The sequence below is a fragment of the Phasianus colchicus genome, chromosome 1 (genome assembly GCF_987193195.1).
Source record: "Phasianus colchicus chromosome 1, bPhaCol1.hap1.1, whole genome shotgun sequence".
Taxonomy (NCBI): Eukaryota; Metazoa; Chordata; class Aves; order Galliformes; family Phasianidae; genus Phasianus; species Phasianus colchicus.
Window position 1 is genome coordinate 197,392,292 of NC_143436.1, and position 20,597 is coordinate 197,412,888.

Consider the following 20,597-nt stretch of genomic DNA (forward strand, 5'->3'; position numbering starts at 1 on the left):
GAGGCGGGGCTGATGCTGCGGAAGAGTCCAGAACATCCCTCCCGCCTCGCCGCCCAGCATCCGGGCGCGCCGGGGGCGGGGCTTCTCCCGGCCCGCCCAATCAGAGAGCTTCTCGGCCTCCTGCGTGTGCCGCGCAGAGGGCGGGGCGCGCTCAAGCGGTCCGCCGGGCCGACAGGGGGCGCTCCGGGCGGAGGCTTCGGGCCTCTCAGGGCCGGGTTCAGGCCTGGGCCTGGTGCGGCCGCGCCGTGAAGGGCGCCCCCGAGTGGGGCCGCGGCGGGGCCGAGGCAGAGCGGGGCTGGGGAGGACGTGGGGGCGGGAACGGGAACGGGGTGGGGCGAAGGGAAGGAGGGATGAGCAGGTGCGGGCGGCGGGCCTGGCGGAGCAGGAAGGGGCGGGCATGGAGGAGCCGGGAGCGGTGTGAGGTGTGCGGGGCGGGAACGGGAGGAGCGGCGGGGGAACGGCGGGCCGGCGGGGTGAGAGCGGGGAGCGCAGCGGGGGGGCGGCCCTCGGGGTCCGGGCCGTGCGGGCGCTGTGAGGGCGGGCCGTGCGGCGGTGGGGGCTGCGGGCTCTCGGTCTGCTGTGAGCCCGGCCGGCAGGGAACGGGGTGTGAGCGGCCGCCCTGAGGGCAGCGCTGCGCCGTGCCTGCGGGCTCGCTGCGCTGCCCGGCCGCCGGGTCCCAACCTGGCCGCTCCACAGCTCAGTGCTGGCACGGCCAGCTGCGTCCAGAGCGGGGCCCTGAAGGTGCTCGGAGGGCTGGAGCAGCTCTCCTGTGCGGAAAGGTTGAGGAACTGGGCTCGTTCAGCTTGGAGAACAGAAGGCTGCGGGGAGACCTCATTGCGGCCTTCAGTACTTGAAGGGAGCTTAAGTTCTTTCCTGTGAGAGTGGTGAGGTGCTGGAACAGCTGCCCAGAGAGGCTGTGGATGCCCCGTCCATCCCTGGAGGTGTTCAAGGCCAGGTTGGATGGGGCCCTGGGCAGCCTGGGCTGCTGTGAAATGTGGAGGTTGGTGGTCCTACATGTAGCAGGCAGGTTGGAGCTTCATGATCCTTGGGGTCCCTCCCAACCCAAACCATGCTGTGATTTTGTAATCTTCCCTCCCCTGGGTTCAGCCCTGCTCAGGGACAGGGAAGGAGCAAAGGTTTGGAGCAGCAGCACAGAGCACCCAGAGGTGAAGAGAGATGTGCAGCAGCTGGGCAGGCTGCAGGAGGGATGGGCTGTGGACACTCCATGGGATCAACAGGTGCAGGGCATGGAGCTTTGGGCATGTGTGTTTTAGGAGGAAGTTTTTCAGCCAGAGGGTGGTGAGGCACTGGAACAGGTTGCCCAAGGAGGCTGTGGATGCCCCATCCCTGCAGGCATCCAAGGCCAGGCTGGAATCGGCTCTGGTCAGCCTGGTCTGCTGGTTGGCGACCTGCACACAGCAGGGGGTTGGAACTGGATGAGCATTGTGCTCCTTTGCAACCCAGGCCATTCTGTGATTTAGGCACCCCGTCCTTCATTCAGAGCATCAGCGGTGGGGATGGCTGGGCAGGGGGCCCCACTCTGTCCTAACCTCCGTGGCTGCAGTTACATCCTTAAAGCTTCCATCCCACAATAAATGAATCCAGGCAGAGCAGTGAGCCCTGAGTTGGTCACATGGTTTGACATCACTCTTTGCTGCTCTATGGCAGCAGCACCAGGCACTGAACAGGATCCTGCCCCATGCCCCTCAGCAGCAGCTCTTTGGGCTGCAGCCTGAGGTCACGCTGCAGGATGTGACCCTGTGTTGCCCTTGGTCCTGCTGATAATTGGCTTCAACGGGGATTGTCTGTGCGGAGGATTTGTCGTAGAGCCTGAGGTGAGGGAAGAAGCCAGCACTCAGCATCATGGCCCTTTGTCCCTTGTTCCCAGGTGGAGGGCAGCTGGTGTGGATGGGGGAGATTTGGGCCACGCACAGCAGAGTGATGATTTGGGGTTGAAGTAAGTGCAGAGCTGGGGACTGCAACTCTGTCCACCACAGCCTGAGGCATGTAGGACAAACAGCAGTGCCTGTGAGCTGGAGTGCACCTGGCTGATACTGGGGCATTGAGCCAGGGGCAAGCTGCCAGGCTCGATAACTGGCCTGACCTGACCTGTCTGAGTTGTTGAGCAATGTTTTTATCGTGCAAGCTGAAGGCTGTGGTCGTGCAGCTTCCTTGAGGTGTGGTGTTGGTTGTGCTGTGCTCGCAGCACCCTGTCTGGGGCAGCATGCTGCAGTGTCAGCACAGCAGCTCTGAGCTCAGCCGAGGAAGGATCTGGATGGCTCTACCCAGCAGAAATACAGTCGCATGTCTCCCAGCCTCGTGGTGCAGAGCTAGGAGCACATCCCACACAGCTGATGCTGCTTTCTGCCTCCGATGCCTTCGTCCAGCTCTCAGGCTGCTGTGAAACACCGGCTGTGCCCAGGTTTCTCTGCAGCTGACAGCTTGATGCATCCATGCTGAGAACTATTGGGGACTGAAGGACAGAGAATCCCTCCCAACGTGTGCTTTTTGCTTTCAGGTCCATCAGCATGCTCCAGGTACCATTGCCCCTGGATCGTGATGGTATCCTGTTCCGGCTCCGTTTCACCACTCTGGCTGTTTGGACTGTGTTTTGCCCCTTGTTTGGTTTCCTTTTCTGCGTGATTTGGTCTCTGCTCTTCCACTTCAAGGAGACGACAGCCACCCACTGCGGGGTAAGTGACATTCATCTGCAGTGTGCTGAGCTCCTCTGGGTGCTGGCTGTGCAGGGATCCTCTGTTTCCTACCACAGGTGCTGTGTCACCTTGAACAATTTGTTTTTATTTGTGTTGCCTCTGAATGAGCAATTGAGTTTTCAATTTTTGAAAAGTAACACTGAGCAGATTGGTGTTGATTGCAATAAAGAATAAAACTGATAAGGCTAAAGATAAGTATACTGTCTTGACAAGGAGTTACTCTCAGAAATGGAGTCACTGCCTCTCACATCTGTTGGAGTTCTTTGGAGCAGCTGCAGGTACGTGCCTGGGAGCTCTGACTGCAAGGGACCAGCTGGGTTTCTGGAATGCATTAAGTCGAGTTCCTTAGCTTGCTGCTCCTCCTGCCCAGACACAGTGGGTGATGAAGGTGGGTGGTGGTGACGAGGTCCTGGAGCTGGAGGGATGATGTGGAATCCTGAGGGCAGGCTACAGAGCAGTGGGATCCCAGTGGTGATTGATTAAGAGAAATGACATGTGCACATTGTCCCCTCCTTGTGGGACATTGTTCTCTCCTCGCAGGACAGGTGTGTAGGGCAGTGCAGCAAGGATGCTCTAAGGTGTCCTGCAGCTCAAGATGTGAAGTGAGGAGTCCTCAGCTTCAGCCTACAGATGCCAGGATGAGAGCAGAGAGGTGGAGGCCTCTGAGGTCCTGGCTGGGTGGGAGGGCAGACAGGGACCCACTGCCTCCTGTGCCAATGTGAGAAGCAGGGGACATCATGAAGCAGTGCGTGTGAAGCAAGTAAAAAGGAGCTGTTTCCTCAGGCAAAAGCAGTCGGTTTGAGGAGCTTCAGTCTCCAGGCTGTTACTCCACATGGGCACCATCAACACTGTCAAGAGCAGACCAAGCTATATCCAGGACTACAGAGCCTTTGGAGCAGCTCTAAGAGCCTCTGGGGCACCAGGTGGTCTTGGCTTTAATCAAAGGAAGGATCTCTGAAGGAACCAGTCAAATCCACTGGATCAGCACTTGATCGTGATGCTGTTTTTGGCTCTTTAGATCACTGAACTCTTGTCTGCTGAGGACTGAGAGAGTCCATCCCTCAGAGTAGGGGAAGAGCATCATCAATCATATATAGTAAAGTATAGTAAAGAGGGCTTTCAGTTGAGGTTGCTGGGCAAGGGAAACCTCCATCCACGCCTTTCTTATTGATTCAATGTCAGCATCAGCAATTGATGCCAGGAGAAAGGAAAGGGATCGGACACTGGCGGGAGAGCTCCTGAAGAACAGCACGTAGGAATTGCAGCCCCTTTATCCAAGAAGACTGTTTCATTAGGGTCTCAGCTGAAGTGTTTCTAAAGGATTTCATGCAGTATGGGAAATAAACGGGGATCTGGGAGTTTTAGATAGTTAAACAAGAGTTTGATCCTTCTAATTTCCTCCCTGCGCAGCTTATTTACCACACCAGTGATCTTGAAGGTCTTTTGCAGCCAAATGGTTCAGTGATTCCATGGCATAGTTGTCCTGCATGGATTACCTTTTGCATGGCAATCACAACTGTCTGGGGACATCCCTGAGCTCAAATACTTGGAGGTCAGCTCCAAGGTTTTCCTGCTTTTGTGTTTCTGAACATCACCTTTGCCTGCAGTTCCTGGCAGTTTTCTGTTGGTACATAGATTTTCTTCCCTGCTCTCTTCTCTCTCTGAACCCAGGGATGGAATCATGGAATCATTAAGGTTGGAAAAGACCTCTGAGATCACCGTGTCCAACCCCAATCCATCCCCACTGTGCTCACTAAACCATTTCCCTAAGTGCCACATTTACACATTTTTTGCACACCTCCAGGGATGGTGACCTCACCGCTTCCCTGGGCAGCCTGTCCCAATGCTTGAGAAGGGACATGGGGCACAACAGCTGAATGAAGGCAAAGAGAGGGGGTTGTGGATGTCGAGCTGAGAAACCTGAGCAGGGTTCTCGGATCACTGAGCCTTCTCAATAGGCTGTGGAGGTGATGGGCCTGGATAGCCCTGCAGGATGCATCAGGACTGCTGCTGTGTTACAGAGTCACGGGTTGGAAGGGATCTCTGGAGATCCTCAGTCCAGCCCGACCCCTGAAGCAGTTCTGTACAGTCTTTGAACAGGAGAGCACCCAGATGGGTTTGGACGTCTCCAGGAAGATCCCCACCTCTCAGGGCAGTGGTGCTGAAGCTCTGCCCCCCTCACAGCACAGATGGAACTTCCTGGGCTGCAGTCTATGCAGGTGCTCCTTGTCCTGGCATTGGGCACCACGGAACAGAGCCCAGCCCCATCCTCCTGCCCTTCAGACGCTGATAAGCACTGCTCAGATCCAGCCTTCCCTTCTCCAGGTGCACAGCCCTGGCACTCTCAGCCTGTCGCCAGCACGAGGTTCTCCAGGCCCCCACCAGCTCTGCATCCTCCACGGGGCTCTTCCAGCAGTTCCCAGTCTGTCTGGAGCTGGGGAGCCCAGCACTGGGTGCAGTGCTGCAGCTGTGCCCTCCCCAGGGCAGAGCAGAGGGGAGGATCTCCTCGCTCACCCTGCTGGCCGCCCTCTCTGCAATGTATCCCAGATCCCATCGGCCTTCATGGCCACAGGGCACTCGGCTCAACCCATGGCTCAAGACCCTTCTCTGCAGAGTTCCTTTCCTGCAGATCAGCCCCACCACATCCGTTTCCTGTCTTTCGACGTGGCGCTTTTGCCATAACAAGCCACTCTCCCATCTCTTCCAGGTCCCAAACTACCTGCCTTCCATCAGCGCTGCCATCGGAGGAGAGACCCCGCAGCGCTACGTCTGGCGGCTCTGCATTGGTCTGCACTCAGCTCCACGTTTCCTGGTGGCTGTTGCCTACTGGAACCACTACCAGAGCTGCCACTGCTCCCACCCTCGCTACCTGCGCCTGTGCCACTTCAACCTGCTGCTCAACCTGCTCGAGAACTTTGCCCTCCTCGTTCTGACCTATGTGTCCTCCTCAGAGAACTATGGTACGTGGCTCCCTCCAGCTCTGCATCGACCCCTGCATGGCCACCTTGTTTGTGGATGCTGTTCTATAAAGGCTAGGATTTATATCATAGATTCATAGAAGGGCCTGGGTTGCAAAGGAGCAAAATGCTCATCCAGTTCCAACCCCCTGCTGTGTGCAGGTCGCCAACCAGCAGCCCAGGCTGCCCAGAGCCACATCCAGCCTGGCCTTGAATGCCTGCAGGGATGGGGATGTGTGGAAGTTACATCTGTAATGTGCTTATAGCTTAGCTCTTACTGAAACTCATAGAATCAGTGTGGCTTGGGTTGAAACAGACCTCAAAGATCATCCAGTTTCAACCCCCAGCTGTGGACAGGATTTACAGCCACTAAGTCAAGAACCAGCTCAGGCTGCTTAGGGCCCCATCCAGTCCTGATCTCCAGGTTTGGGGCACCCACAGCTCTGGGCAGCAGACTCAGAGCCTCACTGCTCTCTAGGTAAAGAATTTCCTCCTCACATCTTGCCTGGATCTCCGATTTTGAAGCCATTCCCATTGACCGCAGCCCTCCAGCTCCGACCTTCCAGCCAACTCCTTATCCACCAAATAGCCCACCCTTTGATCCCATATCTCTCCAATTTAGAGATAAGGATGTGGTATGGGCCCACGTCAAAGGTCTTGCATAAATCCAGCTAGATGGCATCCTTTGCCCTTCCTTTTACCCACCAATGCCATCGCTCCATTGCAGAAGACCACCAGATGGATTGGGCACGACCTGCCCTTGGTGAAGCCGTGCTGGCTCTCAGATCACCTCCTCATCCCTCATGTGCCTTTACATGAATTCCTGGTGACTGCATTTCTGTGCCCAGCCTGCCATCCAGCTGTAGTGCTGTGTTCCCATTTCTGTGCTGAGGATGTGCTTAATGCTGCTCATCACCACTTGGCAAAACTCAGCACTGCTGCTGCAGTCAGCACAGCGCCCACTTCTGCCTCGTGGCCTTGGCACTGAGTTGGCTCCAACTTACTGCCTCCTAGCAGCATTTTCTGGGTTAATTTCCTGTATTGACTATTGAGTAAGTGAGAATCTTTCAGATTACATCAAAGCATGTGGAGCAATGGGCTCAAAGGTGCCTCTCACCCATGGGTCCCATCTGAGCTGAGTGTAACTGCCAGCAGTGGGACCCGGTGGTGGTGGCAGCACAGAGGACTGGCAGTCACCAGGTGGTGCTGCTGCAAAGGGCACGGAGCTGCCTGGGACTTGGTGGTGAATGCTGGGTGCAGCCATGGGATGCAGGGTTACAGTCATAGAGTACTGCAAAGAGAGAGACCAGGGCTGCATGGAGAGCAGGTTTGGAGCAGGGCTGACAAGAAGAAGCTGGTTTGTGTCCTTGCAGGAAGGATGAGGAGGGGCTGGAGCTGGTCCTGTACTGAAGGCTGCAGCAGCATGGATTGCAAGCTTGCTGGCTGCCTTTGGGAGTGGGGCTGTGCTCCCTGGGCCCTGCAGTGATGCCATAATGAGGCTGTGGGGTGGGCTGCATCCAGGATGTCCATGGGTGCCCTCAGCCACCCACACCCCATGCAGCTGCAGCTGGGCTCAGGCTCATCACCTCTGCAGGGCACTGCCACGTTTTTACCTCCAGCTGCTGCCTTCAGCTCTGCTCTGAGCTGGGGAACATTGTTCTCCTTCCCCTGAAACAGGGAAGAGAAAGAAGAGGAGGGAAGTGTGGTTCTTACGGTCAGGTGTCGTGGTTGCAAATTCAGCCTGTGGGTTCCGTTCCTGGAGAAAAGTTTGGGGAATGCTTTGTGAATAAGTGCTTCTATTCAAAAGAAAAACATTTGGCCTGAAATTTCGCGGGCTTTGCATGTGGCTCTGGGTATTGTGAGCTGCCTCAGTTCCACACCACTCAACCAGTGATGGTTCCAGCCTACCCTGCAGTCAGTGTGGGTTCAGCAGTGTGCAGGACAGCCTTGGTGCTGGTGAGAAGGCTGCTGGCAGCTGAAATGCAGGAGACCAGCAGGACGTGCTGGGCAGGCTCACTGTGCAGCCTTAGTTTCCTCATCCATCCCAGGAACTGCTCCCAAATCTCACTGTGGTTTGCAGCCACTGGAGCTCCCAGACCAGGTGCCAGAGAGCAACTGCAAGCCCTCTGTGCTGTGCTTCCAAACACAATATGCAGACTCAGAAATCTGCAGCCCCAGCCTTAGGGGAAGACACAAGGCATGGGCAGACAGCTGTCATTAGCTCTGCATGGCTGCCATGCTGCTGAGGCTGCCAGCAGGGCTGTGCCCACCGTCCTTTGCCCCCAGAGCCTCCTCTGGTACTTCTGTCTCATTTCCGTGCCTAGATTTAACAGGAAGCTTCTTGTCTTGTTGATTCAGCAATCCATGAAAATGCCTTCATCGTCTTTATCACATCAGCTCTGGGCCACATGCTCCTGACGTGCATCCTCTGGAGGATGACTAAGAAACACACAGTAAGTCCCGAGGTACAGACACTTTCCTTTCTTCTCTTGGTGCTGTGGTTGGGGCTGGTGGTGGAAGGGCTTCGTCTGTTGCTTGCTTCTAAAATGACCAGATCTGGGTGGTGAAGGTATTAAAGGTACGGGTGAATCTGGCTTATGGTCACCAAAATTCACCTTCAGTCCAATTTAACAAAACAAACCGTGGAGAAATGTTTTGATTTCCTGTTCTGTAGTTTTCACATGGAGCTGATCCTCAAAATGCCATCTCCTGGGGTCTGCATTGCTGCCATTTTCCCCTTGCTTGGGGGAACCCTCTGGGAGCTGAGCTGGGCTCTGTGCTGGGGATCAGTACTGCAAGCAGGGAGCAGCTGCAGGCGGCTGTGGGTCTCACATGCAGGCTCTGGGGCTTCTCTGCAACAGGCTGAAGTCTTGGGGAGCTGCTGGTCACACTGCACATCAGGCAGTAAGGGATGCCATTCAGAGGGACCTCGACAGGTTGGAAAGGTAGACCCAAGTGAACCTGATGAGGTTCTACAGGGTCTGGGCTATATCACCTGCACCCAGCTATGATTGGTGCCGTGTTGGGTTTGGGATGGGATAAGCCACAAGCAACAGCACAGGGCAGTGTGTTCAAAGACAGCTTTGAAACTGTGTATGCAGGAGCTCTGAACATCTGTGGTGCCTTTTGCACATGTGGGTTTGCCTGGGGCTTGCATAGGGGAGCTGGGGTCATACGGAGCAGGATGGGTGCTGAGCCTGGGGCTGGGTCTGTGCAGAGCAGGACAGGTGTTGTGCGTGGGACTGGGTCCATGTGGAGCAGCATGGGTGCTGTACATGGGGCTGTGTGGGCTGTACGGAGCAGGATGGGTGCTGAGCCTGGGGCTGGATTTGTACAGAGCAGGATGGGAGCTGTGCATGGGGCTGCATCCATGTGGTACAGGATGACTGCTGTGCACGGGTCCGTATGGAGCAGGATGGGAGCTGTGCATGGGGCCATGTGAGGCAGGATGGGAGCAGACAGTCACAGTGTTTCACTGCAGCTCCTGCCTCATGGCCTCTGTTTATCTTCCCAGTCCAGCAATTCTCCAGCTGCTGGCCCTGCTGGGTCACCTGGAGGAGCAGCTCCAGCTGCTGTGGCTGCAGCTGCACTGCAGGAGAGCCCTTTGGATGTCCCATCCTGGGACAGGGGCTCAGCTCTGCTCCCCCCCCAGCAGGATGGCTGGTGCTGGGTCGCTGGGACCTGCTGAGTGTCAGCAGGTTGTGTGGGGCTTTGGGCCGTGCTGATGCTGCCCTGGCTCACAGAAAGCTATACCCTGTGGGCAGGGATGTGCAGCTTGCTGAGCAGGTGGCTGCCCCACACTCACTTAGGCCACAGTTGGGCAGTGGAGGCACTGTGGATGTGCAGAATCAGCCCAGGGCTTCCTTTGTTGAAGCTCTTCAGGCTCTTTGTGGTTTTGCCACCCATCCTTGCAGTGCCCAGCACCAACTGGGGCTCCTTCCGTCATCCCATCCATCATCCTTGGGATTAAACTGGGTGGGATGGCTCTGGAAATGCGGGGATGCTGTCTGGGCGTGCTGCCATGCTGGTGGCCCTGGGGGAGTGGACCCAGATGTATCCAAGTGTGGATAAAGGTACAGAGGAACCCCGCAGTGGGAAGGAGCTCATCTGCTCTGTGCTGGTCCTGCTGGCCCCGTGTTTTTGCCTGGATCCAACAGGACTGGAAGCACGAAGGCTGGAGGAGCCCTCTGAGACCCCCAGTCCCATGCCACTGCATCCCTCAGTGCCACATCCCTCAGTGCCACATCCCCATGGTTCCTCAACACCTCCAGGGACAGTGGCTCCCCCCATTCCTTGGGCAGCCTGTGCCTGTGCATTAACACTCTTTGGAGAAGAATTTTCCCCTGATATCAGACCTGGTGCAGCCCTGGAGCTGATAACAAGGCATATCTTCCACCCCAGAGCTGGGTGTCCCCGTGCAGTGGCAGCAGATGGAGCCATGGCAGAGCACCCAGCGGGTCCCTGCGGCAGAGATTGGATGGGTGTGCTGTGATTGCCCCACATACGCTCCCACGCAGCGCTCAGCTCCGCACCAGGCAGCACTGCAGGGGGATTTCCCACTGCTGCTGTGTGCTGCGTGCTGCGTCCTCCCCAACCCACTGCTGAGCAGGGGAAGTTGCACAGAGCTGCTGAGCATCTCGCGGGGTTATTTTCGGGGAAGGTCTCCGGTGTGGGAAGCTGAGGCTGAGAACAGCCATTGTGCTGCGTGGCCGTTGTGCATCATCACGAGAGCTCCTGCGATGGGTGGGAAACTTCACTCCTTCCAGTTCTCCACATGGGCTGGGAGTTCTTGGGAAGCACCTGAAGGATGAGGTGGTCACTGGCAGCACGGGGTTGTGGTGTCAGTCCTTTCAGCAGCACCAGCACGGGTTGCTGGGGGTCACCATCCCTGGGGGTGCTCAGAGCCGTGGCACCGAGGGCTGTGGGCAGCGGGGTGGGCTCAGGGATCTTGGAGGGCTTTTCCAGCCCTCATGGGTGTGAGCCTATGAGGGGAGGGTCCCGTTTTGGGACCTTACAACGAGGTCACGCAGCTGGTCGGCAGGGAAACCAGCTGATGCTGTCTTTTTGGGTTTCAGCAGAGCTTTCAGTGCTATTTCTCACAGCATACTTCAGGACAAAAGGCACAGCACAGCCGTCGTGCCATGGGTTGGACCCGAGGGAGCAGCGTGGGACCAGGAGGGTCAGCTGGGGTTGGGGCAGTGCGCACAGCCCTGAGCTCAGGGGGTGCAGGACAGCACTCTGCCATAGGGCCAGGCTCTGGGGGTGCTGTGTGGGGCCGGGGTTGGGCTCAGTGACCCCCCACGGGTCTGTGCCAGCTCGGGGCATCCCACAGTCCTGTGACAATGATGGCAATCTGATCACCTGTGCTGTCTGCCTCTGGGCTGCCTCTTTGCTGCTGCGTGGCCGAGCTGCGGTCCTGCAGGAAGGCACTGCTGTGGGAGAACATCCACTCCCAGGCTGTGCTTTCAGCAGAGCACATGTGTGACAGGAATTGCTCTTGCAAAAGCCTGACATTCACCGGGGCCGGTGTTGCAACAGCCCTGCTGCGAGGGCAGGAAGGTGCTGGGGAACTTGCAATGGGGAAGTGCAGATGATTTCCACTTGCAAGGTGGCAAATGGGGAGAGAAAGGAAAACAAAGCCCTGTGGATGTAGGGGGAAGGGAAAGCGGGTTTGGGGCAGGAGGGGAGGGGAAAACTGGTGAGAGGGCAGAGGGAATGGAGTTGGAGAGCCGCGGCTGTGTGCTGAGCACTGTGTGTGGGGCATGGCATGGGGGCACAGCCCTGCACAGCCCTCCCAGCCCACTGCAGGGCCGGCAGCAGCACGGGCACAGCAGGGCTGGTGGTTTCACTTCTCATTTGGAAACATCTCTGTGCAGCTGCTGTCACTGCAGGCTGGGGCACGGCCGGGCTGCACTGCTCACCCCATAGCTGTGGGGCTGCTGCTCCTGCTCCTTCCTGAAGGCTCGAGCCCTTCGCTGTCAGGGTGGTGTAGCTGAGCTCAGCTCAATTTGCACAGGTACCAGCAGTGCAAGCACACGAGCACCGAGCCTGGCTCTGGGGTGGGTGCACCAGCAGTGTGTGCTGGGGGTCCCCCGCCCCCATTGCTCTGCAGATACTGCAGCATTCACCGCAGCAGAGCGAGGTGAGCAACACGTAGCTCCAAAAAGCCCAAGGCAGAGCGGCGGGGCTGCCGTGCTAACGCCACTTGGCTGAGCTGTGGTGTGGCCCCACTGCAGCCCTGTGGGGACTTGGAGCCCACATGGGGGTCCCGCAGCACCGCGGGGGAGGGTTGGGGTTTGGCACAGCCCCACACGGCGCCGTGCAGCTGCAGCTCCGCTTCCCTCCCCCCCACCCCAAAGCTTCTGCTACTGACTCAGCTCCATGTGCACAGGGAAACGTGCTGCAGCACAAAGCCAACACGCTGCATGGCCAAATATAACGTGCTGCGGTCGGCTGGGTCGGACCCACATTCAAACACAGCACTGTGGGGTGGTGTGAGAGCGGAGGGACGGGGCCTGGAGCCCCACTGCAGCCCCGGGGCTGCGTTCCCTGCAGCAAAACCTGGGTGAACCTTTGGGCTGAGCCCACCCTGAGGATGGGTGGTAAATGCAAATGACTCACAAGGTGCTGCAGCCCCATGCACTGCAACCCCATCGGGCTGTGCCTTGAGCACTGCAAGCAGCAGCCTCCTGCAAGGCTACACAGTTGGAAGGGGTGAGCCAACGCCGTGCAGTGCTATGATGCAGTGCAGCTGGGAGCTGTGCAGTGCAGCAAAGTGGTGTGGTGCTGCACGGTGCAGTGCTGTGTGCTGCCATGCAGTGCAGTGGTGATGAACTGCGTGGTGCAGCATAGGGCCACATGGTGCCATGCAGAATGATGCAGTGCAGCACAGTGCCATGGGTTGTGGTGCACTGCAGTGCAGCACAGTGCTGTATGGTGCCACGTGGTGCAGTGCAGCACTGTGCTGCATGATGTGATGCATTGCATTGTGGCAGCAGAGTGGGGCTGTGGTGCTGCAGGGGAGCAGTGAGGCAGGAGCAGTGCTGGCAGCCCATGGGGTGTAGGTGTGTGGGGCTGAGTTCCCCCAGCCCCAGGTGCCCCATGAAACCGTGGGGCCGCCCTTCCTCTCTGGGTTTTCCTCTGCACCACAGCCTGTGTGTGAGTGTGCCTGTGGGGTCATGGAAAGTGTGATGGGGCCATTTACATTTTCCTAATTCTCAGCAGTCCCTGAAAATGGAGAGGTTTGCCTCACGTGAACCGACAGACAGAGGGGGAAATTCCCCTCCCACTCAGACCCAGGAATCACAGCCGGGTTGGGTTTGTGGGTGCCATCCCCCCATCCCTGCTGTGCTCCTGTGCTGTGGGTTCCCTACACCCACCCTGGTTGGGGGCTCTGGGCCCCATCCCTGTGGGGTTGGGGTTGGAGGGCACAGCTCACATTGGGATGGGCTGAGTGCTGAGCCGTGCCCTCATTATTCTCTCCCAGGAGCGCAAATCCTACAAGTGGAAACAGCTGCTCTTCTTCATCACCTTCATCACCTTCTCCATTGCCGTCTGTGTCTTTTTCCACCACAACTGGTACTGCAGACCTGGAGGTACGGGCACAGCTGGGTGTGGGGCAGCAATGGGACCCCAGCACTGCCTTCTGACCCACTGTGCTTCCTCCCAACAGTGTACACCATCTTTGCTTTCCTGGAGTACGTGGTGGTCTTCTCCAACATGGCCTTCCACATGACAGCCTTCTGGGACTTCAGCAACAAGGAGCTGGTGGTGAGCTCAATGCTGGAGGACAAGCACTTCTAACTGGTTGCCACAGGGCTGAGTGCTCCCATGGGTGCTGCCCCATGGCGTGGGCTGGGGGCTGCAGTTGTCCCCATGCTGGGAACAGGAATGGGGTCCGCTCCTTCTCCTGGCTGCACTCCAGCACTCATCAGAGCTCTCTGTGCTGCTCTGTGCCCCCATGCCCTGGGCTGAGCTCTGCAGGTGGGACCTCACAGCCGTGGCACCGTCCCAGTGTGGGACACGAGGGCTGACAGTCACTGCCTCTTTGCAGTGAGTTGGGCAGAGCAGTTGCTGCTTGCGGTGTTGGGCCCGTTCCCTGTGTGCTGCTTTCACCCCCAGGATGATGGGATTTATTGGGGACCCTTCATCCAAATCCCCAAAAAGAATTTGTGGCCCAAAGGTGGCCAGCCTGAGTTTCTCTGCCCCACAGCTCTGGGACTGTGGGCACTTTGCTGCAGGGCCGGGTGCAGTGCTGGGCTGGGGGTCCCATGTCCCCATCCGTGTGTACCCCCATCTCCCACCCTCGTGGGGTACAGAGCCCCTCCCTGCAGCGCCTTCTCCTGGCTTTGGAGGATGAAATAAAGCACTGAGGATTTTTGGGAGCTCTCTGCAGTCTCTGTGCCCTTCGCTGCCCTTCTTCTCCCCCCCCAGTGTGGGATTTCTGCTCCCCCTGAGCTGCAGCACCCGGAGCTGTTGGTGCCCCCACCATTTGGGGTGCAGTGCTGGATAGCTGAAACAGGGCAGCGGGGTGAGTGGGGGCACACGGTGACCATGGATGGACAGAACCCATTCCCTGCAGGACCCCGAGGCAGTGTGGGGTCAGGACTGGGTGCAGGAGGTGGATCCGGGCTTTGGGGTGGATGGGAGCTGATGGCTGCGCTCCCCACGGGGCCCCCGGGAGCCAACGCAGCTGCAGATGCCGTTGGGGTGGCCATGGGACACCAGGGCTCCCCCGGTGCTGCCCACACCCCCTGACCTCATACCGCGGGGAAGAGGAAGCCGTGAGCTCATCCCAGGGCAGGGCTCCGTCCTCGCCTTGTCCAACCCCCCCTCCCCCCGCCCTCCACCCTTCCCCGCCGGGTGCCGGAGCGCTGCGTCACGGCCGTGCGCCCTTGGCACGGCCACGGGATGGGGACGGGATGGGGACGGGGCAGCGCTGCCTCGTGGCACCACCGCCCACAGCACCCCCTGGGCCCCCCCCGCGGACGGCTGCGGGGAACAAAAGCCGTTTGTGTGGGGCTGCGTCCGGCTGTGGGGCCGCACAAGGGGCTCCTGTGCACGGCTGACCCCGACCCGTGGGGGGCTGCAGCGCCCGGATCCCCCGTACCCCCACGTCCTGGGGCTGTGATGGGGCTGCAATGGGGGCATCCATGGGGCGGCCAGGAGGGGCAGAGCACGAGCTGTGGTGAAAGGGAATTGCGGGGAGGAGACCCTCCTCCTGCAGACCCCAGCAGTCATCTCTGCAGTGTCCCCATCCCCACGGTGTCCCTCCATTATCCCCATGCTCTGCCATATCCCTGTGCTCATCTCCTCCACTGCCCCATCCCTGCAGTGCCCCCCACTCCCCCTCCTCTCCCCCCGTCCCCACAGAGCAGTTGTTGCTGCTCCAGCGTCACTAGGGGTGCAGTGCCAGGTGGGTTCCCAGCCCCCCATCCCAGGAACCCCAGGGCACAGAGATGGCACTCGTGTCCCAGCAGCAGCTCTGGGGATGGGGGCAGACAGCAGAGCACAGGAGGCACAGGGCCGGGGGGGGGGTTCTTTATTGAAAGCAGCTCAGGGGGAGCTGGGAGGGGGGAGCCTGGTGCCACGGGGGTCCTATGGGACAAACCACTCTGCAGCACTTCGAAGGGTGACAGCGGAGGGTGGGGTGGTGGTGGGTCCCCAAGGGTCTGGGGGAGCTCAGGCAGGAGCTGGGGGGGTTTGGCCCCATGGGGCAGCCTTGTCTCAGGAAGTGTTGCTCTGTGCCAGAGCTGGAGAGGTGTCACCCAAAAAGTGAACACTGACAGCCAAGGATGGGGGTGGGGATGGAATGGGATGGGGATGGGATGGGATGAGGATGGGATGGGATGGGATGGGGTGGGGTGGGGTGGGGTGGGGTGGGGTGGGGTGGGGGTGGGGATGGAATGGGATGGGATGAGGATGGGATGGGGTGGGGTGGGGTGGGGTGGGGGTGGGATACAAATGGGGGAGGATGGGGGAGGATGGGGATATGGATCGGCATAGGTATGGGCATAGGGATAGGGATGGGGATGGAATGGGATGGAATAGGATGGGATGGGGATGAAGGGAACAGGAGGGAGCCCAGCTGGCCCCAGGCCAGCAGGCAGGTAGTGCAGTTGGGCTCTGTAGCACTGAAGCTCACAGCTTGGGGCTGGCCGAGTTTGGCCATGCTGCACTCCATGGGAGGCAGAGAGCTCAGGGGTGCTCAGAGCTGGGGAGGCTCAAAGCCAGAGATGCTCAGTGCCAGCAGTGCTCAGAGCCAGGTGTGTTCAGAGCTGGAGATTGACAGAGCCAGGGGTGCTCAGAGCTGGGGATGTGCGGAGTCAGAGGTGCTCAGCATTGGGGATACTCAGAGCTGCTGCGCGGTGATGTTTGGAGCTGGGGTGCTCAGTGCCAGAGATGCTCAGAGCTGGGGGTGCTCAGCACCAGGGATGTTTGGACGGGGATGCTCAGAGCTGGGGGTGCTCAGCAGAGGATGCTCAAAGCTGGGGGTGCTCAGAGCCGGGGATTCTCAGAACCAGGTGTGTTGGGGCTGGGGCCGCTCGGAGCCAGAGGTGTGTGTGGGTCTGGGGGTGCGTGGGGCTGGGCAGGGCGGTGTGAGGCTGAGCACAGCCTGCAGGCTCATCCCAGAGCAGAGCAGCGGGGTGCAGCTGCAGCCCCACATTGACCTGGTGGTGTCCATGGGCAGGGCAGCCCCACGCCGCCCTACAGCAGCACGCAGGGCCGCTTGGCTTTGGCCGGCGCGGGGTTGAGCACGGCGCGCACCGCCTCGGTGAACACCTCCTTAATACCCTCCTGCTGCAGCGCAGAGCACTCCAAATATTTGACAGCACGGATCTGCCTGCACAAACTGAGACCCTGCTGGGTGCTGATGGGCGCCTGGTTCTGCTCCTTGAGCCGGCGCATGGTGTCGGGGTTTGTGCGCAGGTCCTTCTTGGTGCCCACCAGCAACACGGGCACGCTGGGGCAGTGGTGGCACACCTCGGGGTACCACTTGTGCTTGACGTTCTCGTAGGAGGGAGGGCTGGCGATGGAGAAGCAGATGATGAAGACGTTGGTCTGGGGGTAGGAGAGCGTCCGCAGGCGGTCGTATTCCTCCTGCCCGGCCGTGTCCCACAGGTTGAGGTTTATAGTCCGCCCGTCCACTGTGTTCTGAGCACTGTAGTTGTCGAAGACGGTGGGGATGTATTCCTTGGGGAAGGCGTTGGTGGTGTAGCAGATGAGCAGGCACGTCTTCCCCACCGCGCCGTCGCCCACCACCACGCATTTGATGCTCTGCATCGCTGCGCTGTCAGCTTCAGTGGCCTATGGGGGGGATGAGGTCAGGGGAGGGCGTGGGGGGCAAAGTGCCACCGCCTGCAGCCCCCGGTGATCGGGTGGGGAGTGGTGTGGGATCGTAGAATCAGAGAACCAGAGCATGGCCTGGGTTGCAAAGGAGCACAATGCTCACCCAGTTCCAACCCCCTGCTGCGTGCAGGTCACCAACCAGCAGCCCAGGCTGCCCAGAGCCACATCCAGCCTGGCCTTGGATGCCTGCAGGGATGGGGCATCCACAGCCTCCTTGGGCAACCTGGGAGCTTGGAGTTGTGCTGGAGGTCATGGGTGGGGCACCGGACTCAGAGCTGTGGGGATGTGGGTAGTCATGGTGGGGATCATAGAATGGCTTGGGTTGGAAGGGACCTGAAGGATCATGAAGCCCCAACCCCCTGCTGCAGGCAGGGCCACCAACCTCCACATTTCAGAGCAGCCCAGGCTGCCCAGGGCCCCATCCAACCTGGCCTTGAACACCTCCAGGGATGGACGGGGCATCCACAGCCTCTCTGGGCAGCTGTTCCAGCACCTCACCACTCTCATAGTAAAGAACTTCCCCCTGACATCCAACCTCAATCTGCCCTCCTTCAACTTCCAACCATTTCCCCTTGTCCTGCTGTTATCTCCCCTTTCCATGAGTTGGATCTCAGAGGGCTTTTCCAGCCTGCATGGTTCCATGATCCTATGCAGCATAAGTGACACATGCACAGGGACTGGGGCTGCCACAGGACAGAGCTGTGGTGCCCCACGCTGTGCTGCACCGTGCCATAGCACTGCTCTGTGCCGCTCTGCTGATGGACTGATGGGGCTGATGGGGTCAGGTGGGCCAGTCATAGTGCAGCTGTGGGGTGGGTGGGGGTCCCCAGAGGGACCTTGGAGTGTATGGGGCCCTCTTACATGGGGAAGTCACTCTTCCTCTTCCTGGGCTTCCTGCCCATGGGGGTGGTGCTGTGCCCCAACCCGCCGTGCCCCACGGTGCTGAGCCTGTGTAGGGCTGAGGGTGCCATGGGAAGAGGAGCACGAGGCTGGGATGGGACTGGAGAGCAGCAGTGGGGTGGGGAGCAGCACTGTGTGGGGGTGGAGGGGCAGCTCAGGGCAGCAGGGTGACCACAGAGCTCTGCCACAGCCCTGCTGTGTCTCGTGGTCGTCATGGAAATGTGCCATCCCCATCCCCGTCCCCATCCCAGGAAAGGCAGTGGCTGAGTCAGGGCTGTGGGGAAGTGAAGTGGAAACGCTCGTGGCCATGAGCGCATCATTGCCACAGGGAGAGGTGGCACAGAGGAATCACCCACTGGGAGGATCCCCATGTGAGACCCCCGGGGTGGGCACAGGCACAGAGAGAGCACAGCATGGGGGCCCGTTGGGTTTGTCCTCCCCATGGCTGCACCTTGGAGGGGTACAGGGACACTATGGGTGGCATTGGCTGCAGACACAGCACGAGGGGCTGACCAAAGGGGTCTCAATCCAGACAAAGGTGATGGCACTGCTGTGTCACTGCGGGGACAGATGGAGCCACGAGGGATCCCACATCAGAGGGGCTGCACATCGGTGCCCACCCTGCCAATGGTTCCCGGGCAAACAGCTCCGGGACACCGCATGGGCTCCACGTGCTGCTGCACGCCTGGCACACCCAGCGCCATCCCCGTCCTGTCTGTGTCCCATCTCCGTCCTCGTTCCCGTCCCCATCCCCGTGTCCCCGCGTCCCCATCCGCACACAGTGCGGCTCTGTTCTCCCAGGAGGGTTCCGGCCGCCCCCGCTGCCCTCCCAGCCCCCTCCGCTCATTAACCCCTTCTGCCCCCGCTGGGATCAGGGCCACGAGGAGCCCCACGGAGCATCCCGGGGTAAAGCAGGGCAGGGACGGAGGCGCCCCTCCGCCCCCCCCGGCCGTCCCATAGCCCCCCGGCCCCCGGCCCTCTCCGGCCCCGGCCGTCCTCAGCGGAGGCGATGGGGTGGGGGCTTCGGAAAGAACCTCCGTACGGGACCCCAAGGCAAAGCTCTGCCCCGCAGCCCGGCCTCAGCCCCACGGGACCGCCCCTCCCCGGCCCCGCAAGAGGAGGGGAAGCGGAGGAGGAAGAGGAAGAGGAAGAGCCGCGGTCCCGCCGCGCTGCAGTGGGTGCGGGCGCGGGGCGCGGGGTGATTCATACCCCACCGCATCACCGGGGCGGGGGAGACGGCGCAGCTGTGGGGCCGAGCAGAAGAAAGGGGAAGCAAAACCTCCCCCGGCCGCTCACCCGGGGCATCCCCCCCCCCAACCTGGGGCTTTCCGTGGGGCCGCGGGCTGCTCTGCTGGCATCGGCACGGCGAGCGTTACTGCGGCACCGCGCACCCCACCGAGCGCATCCAACCCTGTGCGCCCCGCACCGCGCCCTGCGCGCCACGCAGCTGCCGCCGCTGCCCCACTTTTCCTGCGGTCCCTTCCAGCTCAGAGCTGGGGACACCAAACCGGACGCGGGGACCCAACGCACGACCTCGGGTGGCACCGATGAGACGCGCTGCGGGGGTCCCGTAGGCGGTGCGCACCGGGCGGGGCTCCGTCCCCGCCGTCCCCGGGCCGGGGGAACACCTCGCTGCGCACCCACCGGCCGCGCTGAGCCGGGCGATTTGGGTTTTCCTGACGTGGGGCTGCGGGTCCGACCGGACCCCGTGCATCACCTCGGCAGCTCCGGGGCATTTGCACTAACAACCCCACTGGCACACTCAGCCCCACATTGGCACACTCAGCCCCATTGGCACGCTCAACCCCACATTGGCACACTCAGCCCCAACCATGCACCGGGGGCACTTTGGAGATGCAGGGTAGGGAACAGTGGTGGGCCGTGATCTGCCCCTCTCAGATCACAGGGATGGAGATGGGGATGGAGGCAACGGGGTCTGGGAATGGGGATGGAGGTCCAGGTGGAGGCAGGGGAGGAGGAGGTGGTGGTGGAAGTGTGGAGATGGGGATGGAGGTATGGGGTCGGGATGGGATGGGAATGGGATGAGATGGGGATGGTGGAGATGGAGGTGGAGATAGAGGTATGGAGATGGGGATGGGAGTGGAGATGATGGAGGTAGAGATGGTGGAAATGGGGATGAGTGTGGAGATGGGGATGGGATGATGAGGAATGATGGAGGTGGACGGATGGGGGTGGAGATGGAGGCAGCCCTTCAGGACACACGGGGGTCTTCCAGCAGGCAGTAGGACCTCACATAGCCCACATAGTGCACCAACCCTCCCTATGTGAGAGGACGAGGATGGAAGACCTCCAGCAGAGCAAGATGGGGCTCCAGGACAGCAGCAACGCCCTCAGCCTCAACTCCCCCAATCTGAGCTATGGGTACAACTGAGTGCGGACCCCCCGTTCCCCAACATCCCGGCGCCACACGGGGAGCACCGCGGATGGCTTCTGCCGTGGGACAGATGGACGCCCTTCTCCTGGCTCTGCTGCCCGCTCCCCCCATCAGACCCCGCCCTCACAGCCCACCCCGCGCCCCCCGCGCTCACCCCGGCCCATGGTGGGGTGCACAGTGGGGGGGTCCTCCGCTCCGCTCCGCGCCGCTCCGAGCCGTTCGGTCCCTCCCGACCCCGACCGTTCCTCCCGCCGAGCCCGGCCCGCCCCCGCCGCTTCCTTC

The 20,597-nt window shown here is 60.3% G+C and overlaps 2 protein-coding genes across 10 annotated transcripts; one reads left to right on the forward strand and one right to left on the reverse strand.

Moving 5' to 3' along the window:
- The first annotated feature begins 190 nt into the window (after positions 1-190).
- On the forward strand, positions 191-13,609 carry PGAP2 (post-GPI attachment to proteins 2). 9 transcript variants are annotated; one of them, XM_090134320.1, is made up of 7 exons: positions 494-1,238; positions 1,889-1,957; positions 2,519-2,693; positions 5,422-5,674; positions 8,030-8,124; positions 13,158-13,266; positions 13,344-13,609. In XM_090134320.1, the coding sequence occupies exons 1-7, from the start codon at positions 1,177-1,179 to the stop codon at positions 13,472-13,474; spliced, it is 894 nt and encodes a 297-aa protein (XP_089990446.1). In that variant the 5' UTR covers positions 494-1,176; the 3' UTR covers positions 13,475-13,609. The 9 variants fall into 9 exon arrangements, with proteins under 9 accessions (XP_089990451.1, XP_031455108.1, XP_031455111.1 ...); XM_031599249.2 differs by having other exon boundaries at positions 496-955; positions 8,030-8,136; XM_090134325.1 differs by lacking the exons at positions 494-1,238; positions 1,889-1,957 and adding an exon at positions 191-284 and having other exon boundaries at positions 8,030-8,136.
- Positions 13,610-15,591: 1,982 nt separating this feature from the next.
- Positions 15,592-20,597, reverse strand: RHOG (ras homolog family member G). The gene is made up of 2 exons (XM_031599240.2): positions 20,470-20,597; positions 15,592-16,978 (listed from the first exon to the last, which is right to left on the reverse strand). Exon 2 carries the CDS (start codon positions 16,952-16,954, stop codon positions 16,379-16,381), a length of 576 nt encoding a protein of 191 aa, XP_031455100.1. The 5' UTR covers positions 16,955-16,978; positions 20,470-20,597; the 3' UTR covers positions 15,592-16,378.